Source organism: Oryx dammah, unplaced genomic scaffold (assembly GCF_014754425.2).
Source record: "Oryx dammah isolate SB20612 unplaced genomic scaffold, SCBI_Odam_1.1 HiC_scaffold_18, whole genome shotgun sequence".
Lineage (NCBI taxonomy): Eukaryota > Metazoa > Chordata > Mammalia > Artiodactyla > Bovidae > Oryx > Oryx dammah.
In genome coordinates, this window is record NW_024070202.1 from 82,689,749 (window position 1) to 82,715,209 (window position 25,461).

The window sequence follows — 25,461 nt, forward strand, 5'->3', positions numbered from 1 at the left end:
TTTTGCTGTCTCACATATAGGGTCATCATTACCATCTTTCTAAATTCCATATATATGCATTAATATACTGTATTGGTGTTTTTCTTTCTGACTTACTTCACTCTGTATAATAGGCTCCAGTTTCATCCACCTCATTAGAACTGATTCAAATGCATTCTTTTTAATAGCTGAGTAATACTCCATTGTGTATATGTACCACAGCTTTCTTATCCATTCATCTGCTGATGGACATCTAGATTGCTTCCATGTCCTGGCTATTATAAACAGTGCTGCGATGAACATTGGGATACATGTGTCTCTTTCAATTCTGTTTTTTTCGGTGTGTATGCCCAGCAGTGGGATGCTGGTTTGTATGACAGTTCTATTTCCAGTATTTTAAGGAATCTCCACACTGTTCTCCATTCTCACACTAGTTTGCATTCCCACCAACAGTCTAAGAGGGTTCCCTTTTCTCCACACCCTCTCCAGCATTTATTTTTTGTAGAGTTTCTGATGGCAGCCATTCTGACTGGCTTGAGATGGTACCTCATTGTTGTTTTGATTTGCATTTCTCTGATAATGAGTGATGTTGAGCATCTTCTCATGTGTTTGTTAGCCATCTGTATATGTTCTTTGAATAAATGTCTGTTTATTTCTTTGGCCCATTTTTTGATTGGGTTGTTAATTTTTCTGGTATTGAGTTGTATGAGCTGCTTGTAAATACTTGACTTTTTAGTGAATATAAAGAGGTAAACAATTTAAAATTATTATTTACATTAGTATTGTATGGCTTGACAAATTTATGATTATTTTTTATAAGTTCTAGAAACATATGCTTTCTCATAGTAAATTTTTTTAGGGTGGCATGAAATATGTTTGCTAATAAACCCAAATATCTGTTAGTTTCTTTGTAAAAGGAAGCCAAAAATGGATAAACCTGTGTTCGGTAATTAATTTTTCAGTTCAGTTCAGTCGCTCAGTTGTGTCCAACTCTTTGCGACCCCATGAATCGCAGCACCCCAGGCCTCCCTGTCCATCACCATCTCCCGGAGTTCACTCAGACTCACGTCCATCGAGTCCGTGATGCCATCCAGCCATCTCATCCTCTGTTGTCCCCTTCTCCTCCTGCCCCCAATCCCTCCCAGTATCAGAGTCTTTTCCAATGAGTCAACTCTTCGCATGAGGTGGCCAAAGTACTGGCGCTTCAGATTTAGCATCATTCCCTCCAAAGAAATCCCAGGTCTGATCTCCTTCAGAATGGACTGGTTGGATCTCCTTGCAGTCCAAGGGACTCTCAAGAGTCTCCTCCAACACCACAGTTCAAAAGCATCAATTCTTCAGCACTCAGCCTTCTTCACAGTCCAACTCTCACATCCATACATGACCACAGGAAAAACCATAGCCTTGACTAAACGGACCTTAGTCGGCAAAGTAATATCTCTGCTTTTGAATGTACTATCTAGGTTGGTCATAACTTTTCTTTCAAGGAGTAAGTGTCTTTTAATTTCATGGCTGCAGTCACCATCTGCAGTGATTTTGGAGCCCCCCAAAATAAAGTCTGACATTGTTTCTACTGTTTCCCCATCTACTTCCCATGAAGTGATGGGACCAGATGCCATGATCTTCATTTTCTGAATGTTGAGCTTTAAACCAACTTTTTCACTCTCCTCTTTCACTTTCATCAAGAGGCTTTTGAGTTCCTCTTCACTTTCTGCCATAAGGGTGGTGTCATCTGCATATCTGAGGTTATTGATATTTCTCCTGGCAATCTTGATTCCAGCTTGTGTTTCTTCCAGTCCAGCGTTTCTCATAATGTACTCTGCATAGAAGTGAAATAAGCAGGGTGACAATATACAGCCTTGACGTACTCCTTTTCCTATTTGGAATCTGTCTGTTGTTCCATGTCCAGTTCTAACTGTTGCTTCCTGACCTGCATACAGATTTCTCAAGAAGCAGGTCAGGTGGTCTGGTATTCCCATCTCTTTCAGAATTTTCCACAGTTGATTGTGATCCACACAGTCAAAGGCTTTGGCATAGTCAATGAAGCAGAAATAGATGTTTTTCTGGAACTCTCTTGCTTTTTCCATGATCCAGCAGATGTTGGCAATTTGATCTCTGGTTCCTCTGCCTTTTCTAAAACCAGCTTGAACATTAGGGAGTTCACGGTTCACGTATTGCTGATGTCTGGCTTGGAGAATTTTGAGCATTACTTTACTAGCATGTGAGATGAGTGCAATTGTGCGGTAATTTAAGCATTCTTTGGCATTGCCTTTCTTTGGAATTGGAATGAAAACTGACCTTTTCCAGTCCTGAAGCAACTGCTGAGTTTTCCAAATTTGCTGGCATATTGAGTGCAGCACTTTCACAGCATCATCTTTCAGGATTTGAAACAGCTCCACTGGAATTCCATCACCTCCACTAGCTTTGTTCATAGTGATGCTTCCGAAGGCCCACTTGACTTCACATTCCAGGATGTCTGGCTCTAGAGTAGTGATCACATCATCATGATTATCTGGGTCATGAAGATCTTTTTTGTACAGTTCTTCTGTGTATTCTTGCCACCTCTTCTTAATATCTTCTGCTTCTGTTAGGTCCATACCATTTCTGTCCTTTATCGAGCCCATCTTTGCATGAAATGTTCTCTTGGTGTCTCTAATTTTCTTGAAGAGATCTGTAGTCTTTCCCATTCTGTTGTTTTCCTTGATTTCTTTGCATTGATTGCTGAAGAAGGCTTTCTTATCTCTTCTTGCTATTCTTTGGAACTCTGCATTCAGATGCTTATATCTTTCCTTTTCTCCTTTGCTTTTCACTTCTCTTCTTTTCACAGCTATTTGTAAGGCCTCCTCAGACAGCCATTTTGCTTTTTTGCATTTCTTTTCCATGGGGATGGTGTTGATCCCTGTCTCCTGTACAATGTCATGAACCTCATTCCATAGTTCATCAGGTACTCTATCTATCAGATCTAGGCCCTTAAATCTATTTCTCACTTCCAGTGTATAATCATAAGGGATTTGATTTAGGTCATACCTGAATGGTCTAGCAGTTTTCCCTACTTTCTGCAATTTGAGTCTGAATTTGGTAATAAGGAATTCATGATCTGAGCCACAGTCAGCTCCTGGTCTTGTCTTTGTTGACTGTATAGAGCTTCTCCATCTTTGGCTGCAAAGAATATAATCAATCTGATTTCGGTGTTGACCATCTATCTGATGATGTCCATGTGTAGAGTCTTCTCTTGTGGGATATTTAATGATTATCCATCATTTAATTTAACTTAGTAAACTTTAAGGTTTTAAGTTAATGAAAAGATTTGAAAAATTAACTCAAAAACTTTTAATCCTAGTTACATCAATTTAATTTTCTTGTTCTTAGCAGTTATGTTTATATTACCCATCTTTATGAGACATTAAACAAAATCAGCCATCAACCGAAGCTGTTTTTCTTGCTGGCAAAATTTGTAAGAGATTACATGAACTTATTTGACCTTATCTAATAAGCCTAAGTAGAATAGAAGTTGTATGTCTGCCTTATTTTTAATGTTGATAACCTTAAGGATATGTCTATTTTAATTAAATTAACACATTTAGACTAGCTTTAATTTACTAAAGATTTCTCAGATCATGTGAACCTGAAAAGTATTTGGTTTGGTTTTTATTATATGTTTAAGAACTTTAGAATACATAATTTATGTCAGAGCTTAAATTTCTTTAGGCCAGTTAAATAGAGCTCTTTTACAAATTAATTCTGGCAATACCTTATAGACATAAAAAATATCAGACATCTATAATACATCCATATAGACACAAGTGAACAGCCAGATGCCAACAGTGGATAGCTTACATAACACTTTAGATTTTTCATTTGTCCAAGTTCCAAATTACCTTTCCCCATTTTGCTTTTCTTCTGATAAAAACTACCTCCTTGAAATTTGTATTTTCACATTTACATCTCAGAGGAGCAGGGAAAGAATGTAACTTTCTCCAAGAAGGACTTTGTTTTCCCATCCATATTTTACAAGCTTTATGAAGTAAGTATGGGAGGTTTAGGGATTGATCTAAAGGAATAGGTGAACCTCAAATTGCCTCTAGAGTCGTATTTCTAGTTTTGCAAAGGTTTGTAAAATAAGGACAGTTGCTCTTAATTCCTTGGAGAATTGGGTTGCAGCCTAAATGACATCATAGGTTGATCCACCCAATAAATCCTTTTACAAGGGCTTTAGAGGTTTTTCTTTTTTCTCTGGGTACATCATTTGATTTTAGCTTAGGGGAGAAGACCTAAAAAAAATTTCTGTCAGGCTCTGCAATTTGACCAATTTCTGACCACAGAGCTACTTTGTATTTTTTACCAGGGACAGACAGTAAGTATTTTTGGAAAGTATTGAACAATCCCTTTGACTCAAGAGGCCCCTCCTAAAAGGGTGCAAAGGTATTTTATTTTCCTCTTTCTACTGGGTATTACAGAGATCTGGGAAAGCGGACTCCGATATGAATCTTACCATCAGCTGTCTTCTGACCTGTCTGCCTCTTCCGTAGTGTGAGCAAACCCCTCTCCAGCCTACAGAGTTGGAGGATGAGACTCCGAGTATGTGTTTCTCGTCCTTCCAGAGGCTTCCTTTATATCAGTTTCAGTTCTGAAATTTTATTTTATAAAAATCAAATTCTAGCAGTTCTCAAGAGCAATTTTTAAGGGCTTTAATCTGAGTAAATATCTATTACCCTTCTTAGGACACAGGCTTGTTTTGCAATTAGGGCTTTAATATACATGCTACTTGATGTATATTAAAATGGCTTATTTGTACCCTCAACAATCTATTCTGAGAGATCAGGGTTTTTTGTGACCAAGTGTATGTGCATATGTGCTTTAAATCTGCAAATATGCCCCCCAGCCCCTACTCAGTGGATCCAGGATAGGCACACTGGGATTACTATGTATAAGATAAATAACTAACGAGGATGAACTATTTAGCACAGGGGGCTCAGTGGTCTGTGGTGACCTAAATGGGAGAGAAATCCAAAAAGGAGGGGATAGCATATTCAACCTAGATAGCATATTCAAAAGCAGAGACATTACTTTGCTGACTAAGGTCCATCTAGTCAAGGCTATGGTTTTTCCAGTAGTCATGTATAGATGTGAGAGTTGGACTGTGAAGAAGGCTGAGCACCAAAGAATTGATGCTTTTGAACTGTGGTGTTGGAGAAGACTCTTGAGAGTTCCTTGAACTGCAAGGAGATCCAACCAGTCCATTCTGAAGGAGATCAGCCCTGGGATTTCTTTGGAGGGAATGATGCTAAAGCTGAAACTCCAGTACTTTGGCCACCTCATGCAAAGAGTTAACTCATTGGAAAAGACTCTGATGCTGGGAGGGATTGGGGGCAGGAGGAGAAGGGGACGACCCAGGATGAGATGGCTGGATGGTATCACTGACTCTATGGACGTGAATCTGAGTGAGCTCTGGGAGTTGGTGATGGACAGGGAGACCTGGCGTGCTGCGATTCATGGGGTTGCAAAGAATCAGACACAACTGAGCGACTGAACTGAACTGAACTGATATGTATATGGATATCTGATTCACTTTGCTGTATAGTAGAATATAACACAACATTGTAAAGCAACTATCAGTTCAGTTCAGTCGCTCAGTCATTACCAACTCTTTGCAACCCCACAAACTGCAGCACACCAGGCCTCCCTGTCTATCACCAACTCCTGGAGTTCGCCCAAACCCATGTCCATTGTGTTGGTGATGCCATCCAACCATCTCATCCTCTGCTGTCCCCTTCTCCTCCTGCCCTCAATCTTTCCCAGCATCAGGGTCTTTTCAAATGAGTCATCTCTCCGTATCAGGTGGCCAAAGTATTGGGAGTTTCAGCTTCAACATCAGTCCCTTCAATGAACACCCAGAACTGATCTCCTTTAGGATGGACTGGTTGGATCTCCTTGCAGTCCAGGGGACTCTCAAGAGTCTTCTCCAGCCCTACAGTTCAAAAGCATCAGTTCTTCTGCCCTCAGCTTTCTTTATAGTCCAACTCTCACATCCATACATGACTACTGGAAAAACCATACTCCAACATAAAAAGAAATTCAAAGAACAGAGATTGTCTTCGGCTATCAGTCTGGGCCCAGTGGGAGACAGGACTCAGCTCAGATGGTTCAAGATGCTTTAGTGTAGACCGTACAAGGGAGGAAGTGTTAATGGAATCATCAAAGACCAGTAACAACAGCAAGAAACTGTAACCACTGCTAGGACTCAAGGGGCAAGAGAAGAAGATGGCTCCACCAAATCTAATGAGAGCTGGAGTCATAGAGGAGGGGTTTCTGGATGGGAGCCACAGGGGTGGAAGGTCCCGAGCACTGCCAGAAACAGCTCAAAGCCGAGACAGAGACCTGACCTTCCTTTTCCACCTCCCCCCACTCCCCGCCCCCCTGCTATTGCCTCCATAGGCCCAGAAAGCTAGAGCCAAGAGAACGTAGGTGAGGTGGTTCATTGGGTTGGTCCTGCTGATTGCCGAGACCTGTAGAGAATGGATTTTGGGGCCAGTGAAAGATTAGGTCTTGATGTAAATGTGCTACACAGATGGTTTTATTTCATTGCATGCATGCATAGTCACTCAGTTGTGTCCAGCTCTTTGGGACTCCATGGACTATAACCCACCAGGTTTCTCTGCCCGTGGGATTCTTCAGGCAAGAATGCTGGAGTGAGTGGGTTGCCATTTCCTACTCCAGGGGATCTTCCTGACCCAGGGATCAAACCTGGGTCTCCTGCATGGCAGGCGGATTCTTTACTGTCTGACCACCAGGGAAGCCCTTTGTTTTATTAGTTGTCACCTAAATGGTGAAAGAATGGTGGAGAAGAAGAAGAAAAGCTGAGACAGCTTTGGCTTACACTTGGCAGAGCTGGGTCATGAACCAGATTGCCCCTCCCCAGTTATTTGAGCCTGGTTTTTGTTGAATTATTCTTGCAGGACAGCTTTTGAGGCTGTTGTATGGATCCCAGTAACCTGAGATGCACCTGGCAGAAGTTACAATGCAGGGATTCTGTTTGGGGACAAATGAAGCTTCCTCCTGCTAGTATTGGCCACTTTTTACAGCTAATTTAAGTATATTTTATGCAGACGAGTCTATCATGAAGCTCCCAGTGAGAGATGAAAAGGAAAAGAAAAAGAAGCCATGATAGAAGGCCCCATGTGTGTGCACGTGCTAAGTCACTTCAGTTGTGTCCGATCCCATGGACTGTAGCATGCCAGGTTCCCTTGTCCTTGGGATTCTCCAGGCAAGAATACTGGAATGGGTTGCCATGCCCTCCTCCAGGGGATCTTCCCTACCCAGGGATCAAACCCACATCCCTTGTGTCTCTTATATCTCTTGCACTGGCAGGCGGGTTCTTTACCACTTATGTCACCTGGCAAGCCCACTGGAGAAGTCCCCACTTGTCATAATTATGTTCAGAGGAGGTGGTGACTGGTCATCTGTGTTTGTGGAGACTGCACAGGGCTAAGCCAGTGACTCGTTCAGCCTGGTGCTGACTGGGCATTTGGTCACTGATGTTCATTAGGTTTTGTAGAAAGAAGCAAAGATTGGTTCAGTGTAAATGATATATGGCCTGCAGACTTCTGATTCAGGGCTACTTATTTTACATACAAAGCCACCCTAGGACATGTGACATGGAAATAGATTTGTTCTTATTTTCCAGCTTTGACTGAGGTTAAAATTTCTTTACTTGCAGTCTGAGTTGCTTGAAACGTTGAGGCCGAGGTCCATGTGATTTCAGTTGTTTTCACTGAAAGGACATGAGCACCCATCAGGGTTTTTGAGCCATGACTTACTTACCATTTGGCGGGATGGCCAGGAAAGCCTTCACGGATGTTCCTGTTTTATATATCTGAAGTTGTTGACTATCACTGAACCAGAAACTCGCATTTAATTCACATATTGTGGACAGAGACATGACTAATCGGAATGATTCTGCTTCCTATGGAGCTGTTTGCAGAATCATCTTTTTATAAAAAAACTGATTGTGAGCACTTCATTAAAATGCAAATTAAACTGCAAACAACAAGAACCCACTCAACTGTCCAGAATATTTAACCATTTGGAAATTTTTTCAGTCATTTGCTTTAAGAGAATGGAGGAAGTGCTGAATAGTGCAAATGCATATTCATTTGATTTATTTTTACAGAAATATTTATTGACTTGGCTGCATCGGGTCTTCGTTGGGACACACGGGATCTTTCGTGGCGGGGCACAGACTCTCCGGTTGAGGGACATGGGCTCCAGAGCTCCCGCGCTTCAGTAGTTGCAGCATGTGGGCTTAGTTGCTCTGAGGCATGAGGGGTCTCAGTTCCCTGACTGAGGTCTGAACCTGAGTCCTGCACTGCAAGGTGGATTCTCAACCGCTGGACCACCAGGGAAGTCCCCATCCATTCTCTGTAATAACCAGTGTTCAAGATGGATCCTGTGATCATTGCGGCTTTAATCTGATGATCTTGAGTTTTTTTCTACGTTGACAGCACATGTCCAGAATGATGACTAATTTTTTTAAATTCACCTATAGAAATACCTCTCGAAGCCTTAATTTTCAGAGCAGGCTTCCCAAACTTGAACATCTGGATGAATAGCTTAGGGATACTGATGAACTGCAGTTTCCAGTTCAGTGGGTCCAGAATTTGGCCTGAAATTCTGCATTTCTAGCAAGTTGCTGGGTGAGGCTGATGCTGCTGGTATATGGATCCTCTTGAGGGGTGAAGATTTAAAGAAATGTAAATAGGATGGAAGGGCTCCATCAGATAAATAATCAGTTATATTTATTGCTTAGTAAATTCATCAGGATGACTGATCTTGAAAGCTGTTCATTAAGATTTGCAAGTGTTCATAGATTTCTCTCTGGACATTATACTGATCAAACTGCAGTATTCCTTCCATTTGCTAACTAATCAGATGTTATATATTGTAAATTATGGCTCTAACAGGAGCATTGGAGTTGAAGGAAAAGAATCAACATTTTACAAAGCAATCTCATATCTGAATCTTTTAAAACAGAAGGAAGAAAAATACTTCCACAGTATTGCATATAATATAGTATGGAACCAATGTAGTCAGTAAAATCTAAAGAAATTATCTCATGAGAATGCAGGCTGTGAAGAGAGGTTTTGCCTTAGAGTCATGGTCATTTATTTTTCTAAGAGCATAGTATAGTCCTAATTTTTTTTAAATTTTGATTTCTGTTTTACACCAGAGACCCTGCATGGGATTTGGTTTCCCCATAAACATAGAATAAGACATATAGAAGCTAGTTGTTTGCCGGTGATGTTTACTTTTTACTCTGCTGGGAATTTACTTGGTGCCAAGGTCAAAGGTTTTGAAGGAAAGCACCCTTTTATTAGGACAAAAGTGAGTCATTCCAGCTATAGTTTTCTATTCTGAAAGTTTGACTTCATGACTCTAAAGAGCTTTGGCATGGGATGTAGCATCCTTTTTTATTCTTTCTTCAAAATTGTTTTGACTATTCTGTGTCTTCTACATTTCCATATAAATTGTAGAATTATCTTGTCAATTTCCTCAGTGAGCCTACTAGAGTTTTGATTGTGATTACCTTGAATTCTCAGTGGAGGGAAATCAATATCTGAAGAAAAGATGTTGTACAAATGCCAGGGATAAAAGTCCTGCAACCCTTAAAAAGGAAGAACAATTTGCCTTCAAAATAAGGCTGAAAACATCCTACTACACACTTTTTAAAGAGAATTATCCTTTGCTGACTGTAGAGCTAATGTTCCTAAAAAGCGTCCTTGTTGGCAAAACCCCATTGTTGTGGAATCAGTATCTTTAGACTTGCTTATCGTGCAAATTGTTTCTGGTAGGATGGATTGTGCTGGTTTGTTTTTAGACCATTTTTACACTGTGACGCAGCAGTGGTGCTTTTTTAGAAGTGCTTTGGGTTGCTTTTGTTCATTAAAGCTCATGGTTGAAACGTAAAATGGATAGTGGGAGAGTTGGGAACGGATAGCTGGGAATTTCAAGTGAAAGTGAAAGTCGCTCAGTCATGTCTGACTCTTTGCGACCTGGTGGACTCTAGCCCTCCAGGTTCCTCTGTCTATGGGATTCTCCAGGCAAGAATACTGGAGTGGGTTGCCATGCCCTCCTCCAGGGCATCTTCCCAACCCAGGGATCAACCCCCTGTCTCCTGCATTGCAGGAAGATTCTTGACTGTCTTAGCCACCTGGGAAGCCCAGTGACTTACGGAGAGGGTTACAGGAAACCAGCAAGGGATAGGAAAGGCTGCTGCGTCTAGAAGGGTACTAGGCGTCTTTGACCTCCAGGCCTAAAGAGGAAGGGGAGGGAGCTGTTATCAGAAGTTAGAGGAGATGAAATTGTTGGAAGGGCCACCAGAAAGGGGGTAGATTGATGCAACAGCAGTCAAGCTGCAGGGAGGCGGCCAGGGGCACCAGTGCCCAAACCTCTCTGCCTCTGCCCTTCCATCTTCGGCTGTGTTGATTTCCCATGGTTGACTCCAGCCTGAAGCCAGAAGGCCAGGGCTGGGTGCAATCCCAAGAGGTCTGAACCGGGTGAGGAGTGGGGAGTGTGGATCTGTAGGCATCAGTGCAGAGTATGCCCCACAGAAGGGTCTACATGTATTTACAGATGGTCTGAACAGCCGGTTGAAGGCTGTACCAGAAGCATCTTTCACTTATTCAAATTTTCTATGAGTATCACTCAAAGTCTACAGAAAACAACTGTGTTCTTCTTACCCATCCTATCATGCAATAGTTCTTACACACCAAACTGTGCGTAAAGTATTCCCCCATCCAGGCAAGAGTCTGGTGATGGAGCCCAAAGCAGCATACTCTTAGTACAATATTTCTTTGAAGCCTCAATATTTTAAATATTCAGATAAAGTTTGAGTTTAACATTATAAAATATTCCATGCTAACCATTCGAGCATGGTGATTCCAGCTCCAGAAGCTCAGATTAAATCTGAAAATAGGCCTTCTCCAAACTGGTCAGTAGTTTCTCTTCTTTAGTAATTCACTTCCTGCAGATCAGACTTTGAAAATAGCTGCAGAAAATGGAAAATCAAAGTGTAGAAACAAAATACAGAAATGTGTCCCGAAATAATGAGTGCTGCACAATTGATTTACTGGTATCTTGTGGAGATTGCATGTTCACAGGTGAGAAGTATTTTCAACGAGTGCTCAGGAGGCTGAGTGCTCTGATAGGCAGCGCTCACAGCCATAAGGAGCATCATCTTTCTCACCCAAGTCTCTGAGCACCTTATGTTGCCACTCTGTTCAGTGCTCTTTGAATAAAGGTCATGAAGGCACTCAGAGTTCCTTCTTGTGACAGATCTTAAGAATGTGACAACATAAACAAACTGGAATACCATTCGGTTTTCAGCCTATTAGCAATCTCTCACTCTCGGTCTCTTTTTTTTGACTCCCATTCAGACCTGCAATTTGTATAAAAATTTAAAAATCAGATTTTTGTTAGTTTTGGATCAGTAAACATTAAAGGTAAACACCACCAATGACATTGCCTTTGAGTCACATCCTGATGGGTCCCTTTAAAATCCTTGGTAATGATGAGCCCTGGCATTTGGAGTGTGTTGTGTGGCTTTTGGGGGACTGTTTAGGAAACCTGTGAAACTGAGGTGGTATTCCAATCTGAGATTACTGAGAATGTGATTTCTAAAGTTCTTTAAGCGCCCTGTATCTTTCTCTTTGTATTAATTCACAATGTAAGGCAGGAAGGGCCAAGTTACCGAAGGCATCATTAATTGAAACAAAGGAGTTTGTTTGAAGAAGGCCAGTGTCCTTCCTGATGTTATTCAGTGCCCTCAGTGCAGACTTTGGCATAAAGATCTATTCATACCATTCTTTCCACCAAAAGTTTGGGAAACAGTGAAGTTCTTGTCCATAGAACACTTTGGAGCAAGTAACTAGGGTTTCCTTGGTGGCTCAGGGTAAAGAATCCACCTGCCGTTGCAGGAGACGCAGGTTCGATCCCTGGTCCAGGAAGATCCCACATGCCGTGGAGCAGCTGAGCCCATGTCCTACAACTGCTGAGCCTGTGCTCTAGAGCCTTGGAACCACAACTGCTGAGCCCACGTGCTTCAACCATTGAAGGCTGTGTACCTGGATTTATCCTCCTCAACAAGAGAGGCCACCACAATGAGAAGCCTGCACACAGCAACTAGAGAGTGACCTCCACTCACTGCAACTAGAGAAAAGCCCGTGCAGCAAAAATTAAATAAACAAAATTATTAGAACAAGTGACTATACCATACTCCTCTGTACCTGAGGTTGTGTTTTTGTTTTATTTTTTTGTGTCACTTGTTGCTAAGACACTCTTTGTGGTCTGATCTCCAATGTTCTTATAATGAGGTGATGTCCTCCCAGGGTTTTTGCCAATCTGAAGCCAGTTGGACCTTTACTTCTAAGTAAGGGTAGAGTGGGGAGAATTCATATTTGATATAACCCATGTCCACTCACTCAGGGTATTTGAATGACTATAGTGACCTATTTTGGACGGAGATGGTGTTGGATGGTTCCGTTTAACAAAAGTATGGATACAGCAGTTGTAATATTGATGTCCCTGGCAATGTGATACATATAGTCAATGGGACTGAATGTAGAAGGGAGGAGGAAAAAAAAAAAAGGGACTTCCCTGGCAGACCAGTAGTTAAGTAACCATGCTTCCAATGCACGGGATGCGGGTTTGATCCCTTGTTGGGGAACTAGGACCCCACATGCTTCGAAGCATAGCAAAAAAAAAAAAAAAGTAGAAAATGACTTTCTTGCCTAGGGAAGAGTGTGGCCACCAAGCTATGTTTCTTTACCTGCTGCTGTCTTTAGCCTTGTGGTTAGAAGCTGACTCTGAAATCAAACTCTCTGCTTTGAATCTCAGCTCATTTATATATAGTTCTATGACTGGGGTCAGTTACTTAACCCCTCCAGTTTTCAGTGTTCTTATCACTAAAATGAGGCTAGCCATTATATCCTAACTCACAAGATTGTTGAAAGGATTAAATTCATTTTTATTTTATTTTTAAAAAACTTAATTTTGTATTGGGGTGAAAGTGTTAGTCACTCAGTCGCATCTGACTCTTTGCGGCCCCATGGACTGTAGCCTCCCAGGCGCCTCTGTCCATGGGAAACTCTAGGCAAGAATACTGTAGTGGGTTGCCATTCCTTTCTTTCTTTTTTTCCTGTGTGTTTTTAAATATATATATATATATAAATTTATTTATTTTAATTGGAGGCTAATTACTTTACAATATTGTGTTGGTTTTGCCATTCCTTTCTCTAGGGGATCTTCCCAACCCAGAAATCAAGCTGAGGTCTCCTGCATTGTAGGCAGATTCTTTAGCATCTGAGCTACCAGAGAAGCCCATATTAGGGTAGAGCCGACCAACAAACAATGTTGTGACAGTTTCAGGTGAAGAGGGAAAGGACCCAGCCATACATACACAAGTATCCAGTCTTCCCTAAAATCCCCTCCCATTCAGGCCACTATTGTTTAAATTCATTTTTAGACAGAATGTTTTTGGAACTGTGTTCGATGTATTTTAAATTTACATAACAGTTAATAAGGGAATTATGGAGTTATTAAGATGGGGATATTTTCACAAGAGGCATTTTTACAAGAACACATCCTTTCTCTCTTCTCTGGACTCTCTTTTTCATCTGAGTCCTACTCATCACCTCCTTCTTGTCTTAGGCAGTTCACAGCTCCCAACTGAAATTCTGGGTATGGTTTTGTGGACTTTGGATTCCCCTAAATCAACATGTGCCTTCATATTTGTACTGCATATCAGTCTTTTCAAATTGCCAATTCATCTTTCACTGGTACCTGAGGTCACAAACATGGCTTGAGGAGTCTATAGGAAGGAATCAGGAACAGGACTGCCCCCCCGTGAAGTGCCTGGGCGTAGCAAGCTCCCTGGCTGCCATGACCACATGCCAGATCCTCTGTAGATAGACAGATTGCCACTGGTTGGCAGACATGTTTTCTCTCATGGTAAATGGAGGAATATCTCCTCCTTGCTCAGCAGCATGAGGATTAATTTGAATGATTTAATGAGGTTGGAGGATCACTGCAATATTGGCATTAGATAGTTCTCTGTCCTTGATGGGGGAGCCATGGGAGAAAGAAAATCTGGTCCCCCTTAGAGCTTCACAGTGATTCGAAGGCTTTAGCAGACTTTTATGTCACTGCATCTTGGTGTAAATACTGTATTCCTGGTTGGATATTAGAGGTATTGGGTTTCATAGAAAAGTCATCTGAGATGACGTGACCCAACCCAGAGGGACAGAGGGGCACCCCTAGATTCCTAGAGAAGAAGAAGGAGTTGAATGCCAATACAATACATTCACAATACATTCATCTTTGCTACATCAGTATTCCTCAAGGTTTCTTTTTCAACATTTTTTTTAAGTCAGAGGACTAAGATGTCCTCAACTGTAAAGGATTGGGGAGGGTAGAAGAGAGTGGAAATCAAACATGATACCTCTCCAGGTAGACCCTGATGGCGAGCAGCTATGCCTGGTGTTTACTGTATCTGCATTTGGGAAGCCCACCTCACTTACTTCTATCTCCTTTCCAGGCTCCTGACGTTTTTTCCTCTCATTCCAGCCAATCAGTCAGTGTTAGCTGTTCAGTCATGTCTGACTCTGTGACCCCACAGACTGTAGCCTGTCAGGCTCCTTTGTCCATGGAATTCTCCAGGCAAGAGTACTGGGGTGGGTTGCCACTCCCTTCTCCAGGGTATATTCCTGACCCAGGGATTGAACCCGGGTCTGCTATATTGCAGGCAGATTTTTTACTGTCTGAGCCACAAACTGCTTTCTAATTCCTGATTGCCCCTAAACCCCTTATGATAAATCTGCTTATGTCTGAGACTTGTACTTTCTCTCTACCATATGTTTTTCTCAAAACTATTTAAGCCTGAAGGCCACCCAAGTGGTATAGAAGGCTGTGAACCTTTCGTCTCTCATTTCTTCTTATTTACTTCCCTAAAAGTCTTTCCCAGAATTAGCAAGAAGACTCATGCCAACCTCTGAGAGGCTTTGATGACGTGATGGCTAATGTACTGTTGAAATCTGCCAGGGCAAGAAGTGGATGTCATAGCAGTGCAGAAATACATCCTGCAGAGGACTAGGTGAAGGGCAAGGTGCAGGACATTGATAGGCACCTGAATTGTACCAAAGGATGATTTATCTTGTTCCTCTCAAGTTAGGGCACGTTAAAGCCACTTCTTTAGATTTTGAAACACATGCTGAAAGAGGTCAAGGGACTAGTATCCTGAAGTTTGGGAAACATGCCCATAGGACCCTTTAGAACAAGCAGTCCAAGGTTATGAATGTTTGCACAGCATCAGAGTAAGCATTTGAAATGGATAGGTAAGTATACAGACAAATTAATGAGTGAATCACCTGGGCAAGGGCAGTGGTGGAAGACCAATTCTCTGCGTTCTATCCAAAAAAGGCCATGGTCATCCCATGTAGTTGATCCTGGGTTCTGTGGATAATGTATACAAAATCTGATATGCTCTTCTTCTTCTTTTTATTTTTTTAAAGACAGAAAATGTGGAGAGGCACTTCTTTGTTTAGAGAATTCTAATTAAATTGTAGGATTATTACTTTGACTTCCTGGTTTAAGAAGCATGACTCACCCAGAGTTGGAAGCTTGTCTGGTCTAAGCCCTAATCAAATGCATGAATCTCTCTAGGGCATCCTGGAGGCCAATCCTGCAAAATTCTTTCCACCGTCACCCTCATCTCAATATCAAGCCATACATAAAAATTTGTCTCTGACACCCCCAATGGCTGTCATCTTGAATTGCTTTGTTGTCTGCATTTATTTCTGCATTCCCTCCTCTTATCAGTTTCCCACTTTGGATCACAGGACTGGTTTTCTTGTTTAGAGTCATAAATTTCTTGACCTTCTTAGATCTTAATTAAAAAAAGGAGTTTCCATGTGGAATGGAACCTGGTGAATTTTTGCCTTTGATTTTGAACACCAATTACTTTCTTTGAAAACTGTGTATACAGTATGCCATTCCTAATTTTAACATATGGATAGAAGGCAAGTATTACTATTATAATGGTCAGTATTTAATTTGCACTGGTCTCTGAGAATTTGAGATTTGGTCAGAATTTTGGCTTTACAGTAAGAGGAAACTATCCAAATTAAAAAGAGTTCTAAATTTTTAGGGACTTGACTTGGACACTTTACACATGAACACTTGCTCTAGAAAAGTATGTGAGATTCACATCATTAGAGCAGCCATTGTAATCTAAGCTGAACAACTAACTGCTTTGGAGACACCGAAAGAAGGTTTATTAGTTGAAATAGTCCAAGTTACCATAGTCTTGCTTTTCCTTCCTGTTTAATTTTTTAAAAAAGATTTTGATGTGGACTGTTATTAAATTTGTTACAGTATTGCTTCTGCTTTATGTTTTGGTTTTTCTGCCTCCCAGAGGCATATGGGATTTTAGCTCTTTTACCAGGGATGGAACCCACACCACTTACATTGGAAGGCAAAGTCTTAACCACAGGGAAGTCCCTTTCTTGTTTAATTTTTTATTTGCCCGTGTCATAGTGTCTTTCAGAATCAGATCAGAACTTCTGAACTTAGGGCTGAGAGTGAGAAGCTAAGCACCCAGTCAGCCCTATAGGAATATTTCAGAATCTCACTGAAAGGAAAGGCAGTTTGAAAAAGCAACTTCAACTCACAATATTATTTTGCATTTGAAAACCTTTAGCAACAAAAGTAACAACAGAAATCCTATTGTGTCAAAATAGGAAAGCATCAATGGAGATGAAATCATCTAAGACCTAAATCCTAAACCAAAATGCACCAGGCTCGGAATTTCTTCCTCTTGCCTATGGAGGAGGAAGATGTGTCATGTTGGCAAAATCTGAGTATCAGATGCTTGAATATATAGTAGTAATCCTCTTGTAATATCAGTGATGCCAAACCATTCAGGCTTAATTGGTATTTTCAGCATTACTAGTGGTGAGGTGAAGGAGAAAGGCCACCTAAATTATAAACACACTTTGAAATATTGTGATATTAAACAAGGTAAAATAATTTTTTTTTGGTCATCTCAATTCTAGGTTTCATTGACCTTGGTGCTTTAGATACTTTCTATGTAGCACATCAATCTTACTACTTATGTCAAGGCTGCTGGAGAAAAATCATGAAACTGCTTGAACATGGGTACCATTCCGCAGTGGTTTCTGCCTCACCTGAGACTTTGGTTCCATCCAGAATTTCTGCTGAGTGTTTCTGGTTCTTACCTTTTACAGTCCCAAATCTAAACCATTCCCACCTCCCTGGGAAGAGAATCTGATTTTCACCAGATGACCCACTCAGCTGCCACAGTGGAAATGAGGTCGTCCTTGACTCACCTCTATCCTTACCCTTTGCGTCTCATAAGCCATGATGTTCTGTGTGTTTGCTTTGCAAGGATTGTGTTTTATCTGTTCCTTAGCTCCAGCTGTCATTTATTGCCTAAACTATTTAAATAGCTCCTTAACTGGCCTTACTTTTCCAGTCATTCTCTCTTCTAATCTGTCCTTAATACTGTCACCAAGGAGCACAGATTTAATCATGTAGCTGCCTCCAGGGAAGAGACCCTCTTCGTTGGCTTCCCACGGTCTATGCAAGCAGATTGAAGTCTTTAGGCTTGCAGACAAAGCCTTCCCATAACCTGCCCTCTGCCTAGCATGCTGGCCACATCTGCCCTAGTTCCACTGTAGCACCTGTGTTCAAGCCTGTCAAACGACCACAGTCTGAGGAACACAGCTCGCTCTTCCACAGTCCCTACCACAGGGTTTGGCAAGCAGTCTTCAGCAAGTCAGTATCAGTCGGAGATAGAAACAAACAGACATTCTTCTCTGCGTTCTATTCGTTGAGATTTGTATTCTTCTCTAGGGAAACTGTCTAACATTATACATTGATTATGGATTCAAGAATTAGAAGGTATTTGAAATATGACTTATTCTATTCATCTTTTCAATGAATAAATTCCTTTTCTAGAACTAACTCTGGGTTAAGCTCAAATAACTCTAGGACAGTGAGCTCATTACCTCCACCAACAAACTATTTAATTTCTAGGAACACAAGATAGAAATTTCTGGTGAAACATTTTCTTGATGTAGCTTTTACCTGTCCATGTTGGTTATTTTTTAAAAATACCATTTATTTAATTTATTTATTTGACTGCACCAGGTCTTCATTGCAGCATGTGGGATCTTTAGCTGCCACATGCAAACTCTTAGTTGCGGCACGTGGGATCTAGTTCACCGACCAGGGATTGTACCTGGGCCCCCTGCATTGGGAGAGGGGAGTCTCAGGCACTGGACCACCTGGGAAGTCACCCTGTGCTGGTTCTTGATCTTGGTTTCTTATTGGGAAAAGTCCAATCCTTCTTCCTTATGTTGGTTCTTCAGGTATCTGAAGACAGCAGTACTTTCTCCCTGGTAATATATTAATTAAAGAATCTGCCTGCAATGCAGGAGACAGGGGTTCAACCCCTGAGTGGGGAAGATCCCTTGGAGAATGGAATGGCTACCCTCTCCAGTATTCTTGCCTGGGGAATTCCATGGACAGAGGAGCCTGGTGGGCTATAGTCCATGGGGTCGCAAGGGTCAGAAATGACTAAGTGACTAACAGGCAGTGTACTAATTGTGTCACATATGCCTCTTACCTTATGGTGTCAGCTCTCTGCCTTTCTGGGGGCCCTTTCAACTGGCTCAAGGTTATCTATGTATCTTTGTGTATACCAACTAGTCCACCACAGAGAGGCTTTCAAGACTGCTCTCCCGGTATCTCTCAGGCTTGTTAGTGCAATCTGAGATTATGTTAGATTGGCATCAGTATCACTTTGTCAATTCATATTGACTGTCAGCTGAAATTACTCCTTATTTCTACTTAAGGGCAGAAACCAATTATTCTTAACATCCACCGTGTTGTATTATAGTTGAAAGTTGATGTATGGCAAAACCAATACAGTATTGTAAAGTAAAATAAAGTAAAATAAAAAAAAAGATCAAAAATTAAATAAAAAAATAAAAAGTAAAACAAATAAAGAAAGTTGAATACAAAAATCTGGTACTTAGACAATTATATTTTGACCTACATTTAATCCTTCTACATTTCAATTGTTAAAGTTCTTTTTGTGAATCCTTATTCTCAGCATGTAACATATTCAATATCCTCCCCAGCTTTTTGCCAATGTAAGTTTAGGCCACTGACAAGTTATTTAATCAGGTTATATAATATCTCTAATAAGAGTAGACATTTATTGAGCATTAATTATTTGCTGGGCTTCCCTGGTGGTTCAGTAGAAAAGAACCTACCTGCCAGTGCAGGAGATGTAAGTTTGACCCCTGGATTGGGAAGATCCCCTGGAAGAGGAAATGGAAACTCACTCCAGTGTTTTTGCCAGGATAATCCCATGGATGGAGGAACCTGGTGGGCTACAGTCCATGCGGTCGCAAAAGAGTTGTGTCGCAAGAGAGTTGCACACAACTCAGTGACTAAACAACAACAGCAACAATTACATGGTAGGCACCAAAGCTCTGCCTTTCCACGTGTACCCTTGGTAGTTTCATATAATACTGTGAAGTAAGTACTACTGATAACCCTCTCTTTGTACATAAACCACTGAATCAGACATAGGTCCTAAGGGCTGCCTTTGGAAATCTTTCTTCTAGTTGATAGTAATTCACTCATCAGTTTCTTTTGAGGAGAGTCTTTCAGCCAGTTACTAACAATCTTCTCACTTGTACTATAATCTAATACATAAATCTCCTACGTACAGGCTATCAGTATGATAAACTCCTGATTATTTATCTTTATGATTTTTCTCTGATTATTTTAGTAACATATGACCATTGAGGAAATAATGGCAAATATAGCAAATTATAAAGAAAAATAATAATCACTCTGAATTTTACCATCCAAGAATAACAACTGTTAACTTTGAAAGATTCCACATGTATGTTTGATCATGTTTTTTATGCTTATCAGCTTATTCTCTAGTTACAATGTCCAGTTCTTTGAAAAATTTAGTATTTTCTGCTCTGTCTCTCAAAGAAACTCTTAACTGAGAAGAGATTATTAGCTGATAGAGTGATTATTTGTCCTTTTACTAGTTATGTTATTGGATTTGTCCAACTCTGTTTAAATAATAAATTTGCAATGAGGAATAATATATCTTTCATATTATTCATATATGGTATTAGTTTGTGGTATGAAATTGAGTGAGTCTATGTAAGTTTTTTAAAAAATCTTTGTTTATTAATGTGAAAGGAAGGAATATTAGCATATGTTATAAACAGTTAGCTTTAGAGTAAAATAATCATTTTTTACTTACATACTTAGAATAATTTCTATTTACCTGCAAAGAAAATTTATTTCTTGGAAGAATTTGCAAGGACTCTGTGTTGTTGGGTAAATACTTCCATACTTGGGTCTATTTAAGACGTTCTAAACTGGTCTAAGGAATTCTTAATTTGTACAAGATTCTATCTTTGATTTTAGGAAACAAATTAGCATAAGCTGATGTAAAACTTAGCCATTGTTGTTGTTTAGTCGCTAAGTCCTGTCTGACTGTTTTGTAATCCCATTGAATGTAGCCCACCAGGCTCCTCTGTCCACAGGATTCTCCAGGCAAGAAAACTGGAGTGGGTTGTCATTTCCTCTCCAAAGCGTCTTCCTCACCCAGGGACTGAACTCATGTCAGTCATCCACCTTGTCATCCAACTCATGTCGTCCACCTTGTGTTAGCAGGTGGATTCTTTACCTCTGAATGGGCTGGGAAGCCCTAGAACTTAGCTATACAAAGTGTTTTGTTTGAATATATGTTTTAATGCCCAAATGTTTATGCTTCAGGAAAATATATTTGGTAATGCTATAGGGAATACGAATTCTGAGAAGGGAATGTTTATGGAGCTTTTGTAAATTCTTAAATAAGTCAGTGTTTTAGACACTAGCTATGGGAACCTTAAATAGTGATCTCTATGTGCCTCTCAGGATCCTTCTGCTGTGGCCCAAAGTAACTTTCTGCTGTGTTTCTGAGAACCGTTTCTTCTGTGTCTTCTGATGCCCAGCCCTGTGCTCTAGGAAAACAACACCACTTATGCCCAGTCCACCATAATTTTTCCAGTGGTCCTTCTTAGGCTGCTTCCTTGGCTGGAATGTACTCTGACCCCATTTCTTTCTGCTGGAGTTCCCAGCACATTTTCAAAGTTGTAGTTGATTCCAGTGTTATGTTAGTTTCTGGTATACAGCAAAGTGATTCATATATGTATACATATTTTTCATATTCTTTTCCATTATGGTTTATTACAAGACACTGAATATAGTTCCCTGTGCTATACAGTAGGACCTTGTTGTTTATCTATTTTATATATGGTAGTTTATTTCTGCTAATGCATAATTCCTAATTCATTCCTCCTCCACCCTGTTTCCCCTTTGGTAACCATGTTTGTTTCCTATATCTATGAATCTGTTTCTGTTTGTGCTGTAAATAAGCACAAATAAAAATAAAGCTGTAAATAAATTTGTGCTGTATTTTAAGATTACGCATACAAATGATATTATATGGTATTTTGCTTTCTTTTATTTCACTTAGTATGATACTCTCTAGGTCCATCCATGTTGCTGCAAATGGCATTTCTTCACTCTTTTATTGCTGAGTAGCATTTCATTGTATATATGAACCACATCTCCTTTATCCATTCATGTGTCGATGTATATTTAAGTTGCTACAATCTCTTGGCTATTGTAAACAGAGCTGCAATGAACATTGGGGTGCATATATCTCTTTGAATTACAGTTTTGTCAAGATATATGCCCAAGAGTGGAATTGCTGGATTCCAGCACATTTTGGTTTTTTTTTTTTTTTTTGATTCCAGCACATTTTGAATAATCTCCACCACCATTCCCTGAAGGGATATTGCTTCTAACATCTTGTAACCCCTTCATGTTGCTTATTACACATTGTCTTTATTTATTTGTAAACTTGCCTTGTCTACTTCATTAGATAATAAGTTTCTTAAGATTAAGTCCTGGGGCCTTGTTTTATTCATTTATATGCTTCTGGATGACCAGTGCTTCATATGGGCCTTGTGCTCCCAGGGCCTTCTTTGAGCAGTTATTGAATTGAAGGGTCTATCAGGAGATGGTGGCGGAGAACTTACCATGTACTGGGCTCCAGTAATTCTAAAACCATCCCTATGAAATTGGCTAATACTTTCCTCAAATAACTTTGGTTCCTTGTTTAACAAAAAATTGAGCAACTATTATGCATCAAGCATTGTGCCAGATACTTTGGACAAAAAGACAAGGCCCAGTTTTTGTCTTTAAGACATGTACAACCTACTGGAGAAAAGATATGTGAATAAATAAATATTTCACTATAGCATGACTCTTCCTCAAGGTCATTCAGCCTTTGAGTGGTAGAACTGTGCTTAAAATCCAAGTCTGTCCAACTTCAAAGGCCCTGAGCCATGCTGCTTCCAGAATAGAAAATCTAGCAGTGCTAAGAGGGAAATCTCCTCAGAGGAGTGAAGCAATAGCCTTCTTCCACAGATTGTTGAAAACATTAGTAAATAGAGCCATTTTGTTTTGTTCACGAACTAGGTCCTTCAGAAGCTTGGGAAAGCTGATGAGACAAAAGATGAACAGTTTGAAGAATATGTCCAGAACTTCAAACGGCAAGAGGCAAGTACATTTATCTAGTTTCTGGAGTGGGAAATGGGTTAACTTTGTGTTTTAGTGCATAAATGAAATGCTTTGATGTTGAAGAAAGAACTCATTCAACTGGGCTTGGTATTAACTTGAAGGAGATGCTGGTTAATTTTGTAGACTTTTTCTGTGTAAGGCAAAGAGGTAGTGGGCACTGCAGGAAGAAGATTTGTGTTTTAGAATCTCAAGAGATAGAGACTTTGCTTTCCTGGAGCTCTTCAATACAGATTACTGATCTCAAGGAAAGGCGATCTTTTTAGTGATTTATATTCCACTAAATATTATCAGTAGTTAAACATTTCTGGCATAATTACTTCAGTTGCTGCATGCATCAAGATCACGAATTCTCAATAGAGATAACACATCCTTAAGAGGGAGAAGACTGATTCTTATTGGATGAAAAATATTGTGCTCTTTTTATGAGAATATGTCACATAAATACTGACAGTATATCTATGGTATCAAGATTTTATGAAGGGGTATTATTAGGAAAAATATGCCCAAAACATTTCCCCAAGGGCGGCGATAATGAAAAAAGGTTGAAAAACGCAGTTTGTGAAATTTGTTCCTTTCTTAGGGTGCTACGTGTTTAACAGTAGTAGCAGCACTTGGTTGCTCGGTCATGTTCGACTCTTTGCCACCCCATGGACTGTACCCTGCCAGGTTCCTCTGTTCATGGGATTTCCCAGGCAAGAATACTGGCCTGGGTTACCATTTTCTTCTCCAGTGTTTAACAGACACATGAATAAATAAGCTGTTTTGAAAATTGTTTGTTTATATCACTAGGGCTTGATACGTGGCTAGCATATCACCTGCAGAGAGCATGCATTAGAGTCAGGGAAAAAGAAGCAGGGCCCTCTCAGGTTAGAAAATTCAATTTAGAGGTGGGCTGTAACAACCAACTTTGGAAAATGGGGTTTGGACTTGAGGACAATGTAAGGACATGGGTTTATTTCTCTGCTTTTGTTCTAGCCACCAGTGTCTACAAATGAAATTGTGGCTTCAGAGATAAGTGTGCATGGCGTCAGTGATGACAACTTAGCAATGGAAAATCGGCACAGGTTTTATGTCACTCCCTTTGCTTCTGTTTTCAGATCCTTGACCCTGGAGGTTTCTTTTTTTCCATTTGTGTATCAGAGTTTTTAACTGCATTCTAACTGGAGAGGCTGTTTCTTTTCCTCACTCACAGGCGATATAAAATCCAGCAGGTAGAACCAGGTAGACTAGTCTCCACCAAAGCACATTCCTGAGTGTCTCCAATTTCATTCTAAGACTAAAGGTTGGACAGATAGGAACTCAATTTAATATGAATGACAGTGATCTCATTCTATCTGAAAATGTGGAAAGAGAGAGGGGAGTTAGAGAAGAAAGCAGTAATAGAAAACTAGTTCTTATCCAAATCACTAAATATTATAGAGAACTTTGGATTTATGAAGGTAGAAGAGAGAATTCTTAGAGAAATGTTGGATGTTGGCCCAGAGAAGAAGGCACCCCCCCACCCCCCAAGTCTCCTCCAGGAGAACAGATTCTCCACGTTCCCTTATGTCCTCATTTGGTGAGTTCTCTTACACTTCTCATGCACTAAGATAGCGCTCGTGCAGAGTATTGACCTGGATGGCAGCAACTTCTCATATATAAACTTGTCAATCAGTGCCCTTGTTACTTTGCAGGGAGGTCCCCAGTGTCTGCTTGAAGGGACTGGTTTGGATAGAAGAAGTGACTCATGTTTATAGTTTTTCCTACTTGAGGATTACACTCTTTCCTTTGAAGCTTGGTCTTCCTATCTAGTGTGTCCTGTGGAGCTAATTAGTTCTCTGCTGTTAGATTTTTTTTCTCTATCCCTTTCATTATAGTAGGATATTTTAGCACCCCAGAAGGCTGACCTTGGGAAGCATGAAGCTCAGGAATGCATTCAGGTAAGGTAGTACTTTGCATTTTCCAGTTCTGGTGAATTTTTAGTTCTTTTTGGACTTTGTTGACAGAACAAGGTGAGAACTGTTTTTTTGTCTAAGGTATTAGAGAAAAGTGCAGTTGGCTGAGTCATCAACTTTTATCAGTTTAATACTGCTCTGCCATCTATTCCTGTCACTTTATACATTATCAAATATTGTGGAGCCAATAGTAAGTACACTGTCATTCTTGAAGAACAGCACCTAAGTTCTGGCAAGATCATTAGCAGATTTCAGGATATAGGTAAACCTTCAACATTTAGGGAAACTTGAACAAGCAATTCTACCTTATAAGAATAAAATGAGCAGAATGGAAATGTAGGAATAGTATTTCTCAGGGAGACTCCTGACCCTACTTGGTTCCCTTTGGAAATACTCTTGCATCAAAACCATCTTGCATTTGTTGATGCTCATTTTGATATTTTTTGTTTTAATCAGAAAGAGTAAATTATAGTCATTTTCATGCCACAAGGAGGGAGGGAACCTTAACCTTGTTGGTAGATAGAGGGAGAAAAGGAAAAAAGGAGGGAGTGGGAGGAATTTGAGGAGACAGGTTTATTAATCTTCTATTGAAATATATTAAAGTTTGGGAAGAATAGCTGAAGACTGAATTTATTAATACTCTAGAGGGAAAAATCCCTTTAATCCCCAGTACATATTGGTGACCACTTCCCATCCACTGCATATGCTGAAAAAAGGCATAGTCCTTGTGTAGAAATATTAACCAAGGATGAAGGATCTATCAAGATTGTGGTGACCTCTGCAAAGCCTACTATTTTTAGTATTA

General features: G+C 40.3%; 1 protein-coding gene across 1 annotated transcript in view; it reads left to right on the plus strand.

The window, feature by feature from the left end:
* The window catches only part of AMPH (amphiphysin), a 210,978-nt gene that overhangs the window by 85,906 nt on the left and 99,611 nt on the right, over window positions 1-25,461 (plus strand). Inside the window, exon 2 of the mRNA XM_040259504.1 lies at window positions 22,621-22,701. Coding sequence (XP_040115438.1) covers window positions 22,621-22,701 — 81 coding nt within the window. The remainder of the gene's footprint in view (window positions 1-22,620; window positions 22,702-25,461) is intronic.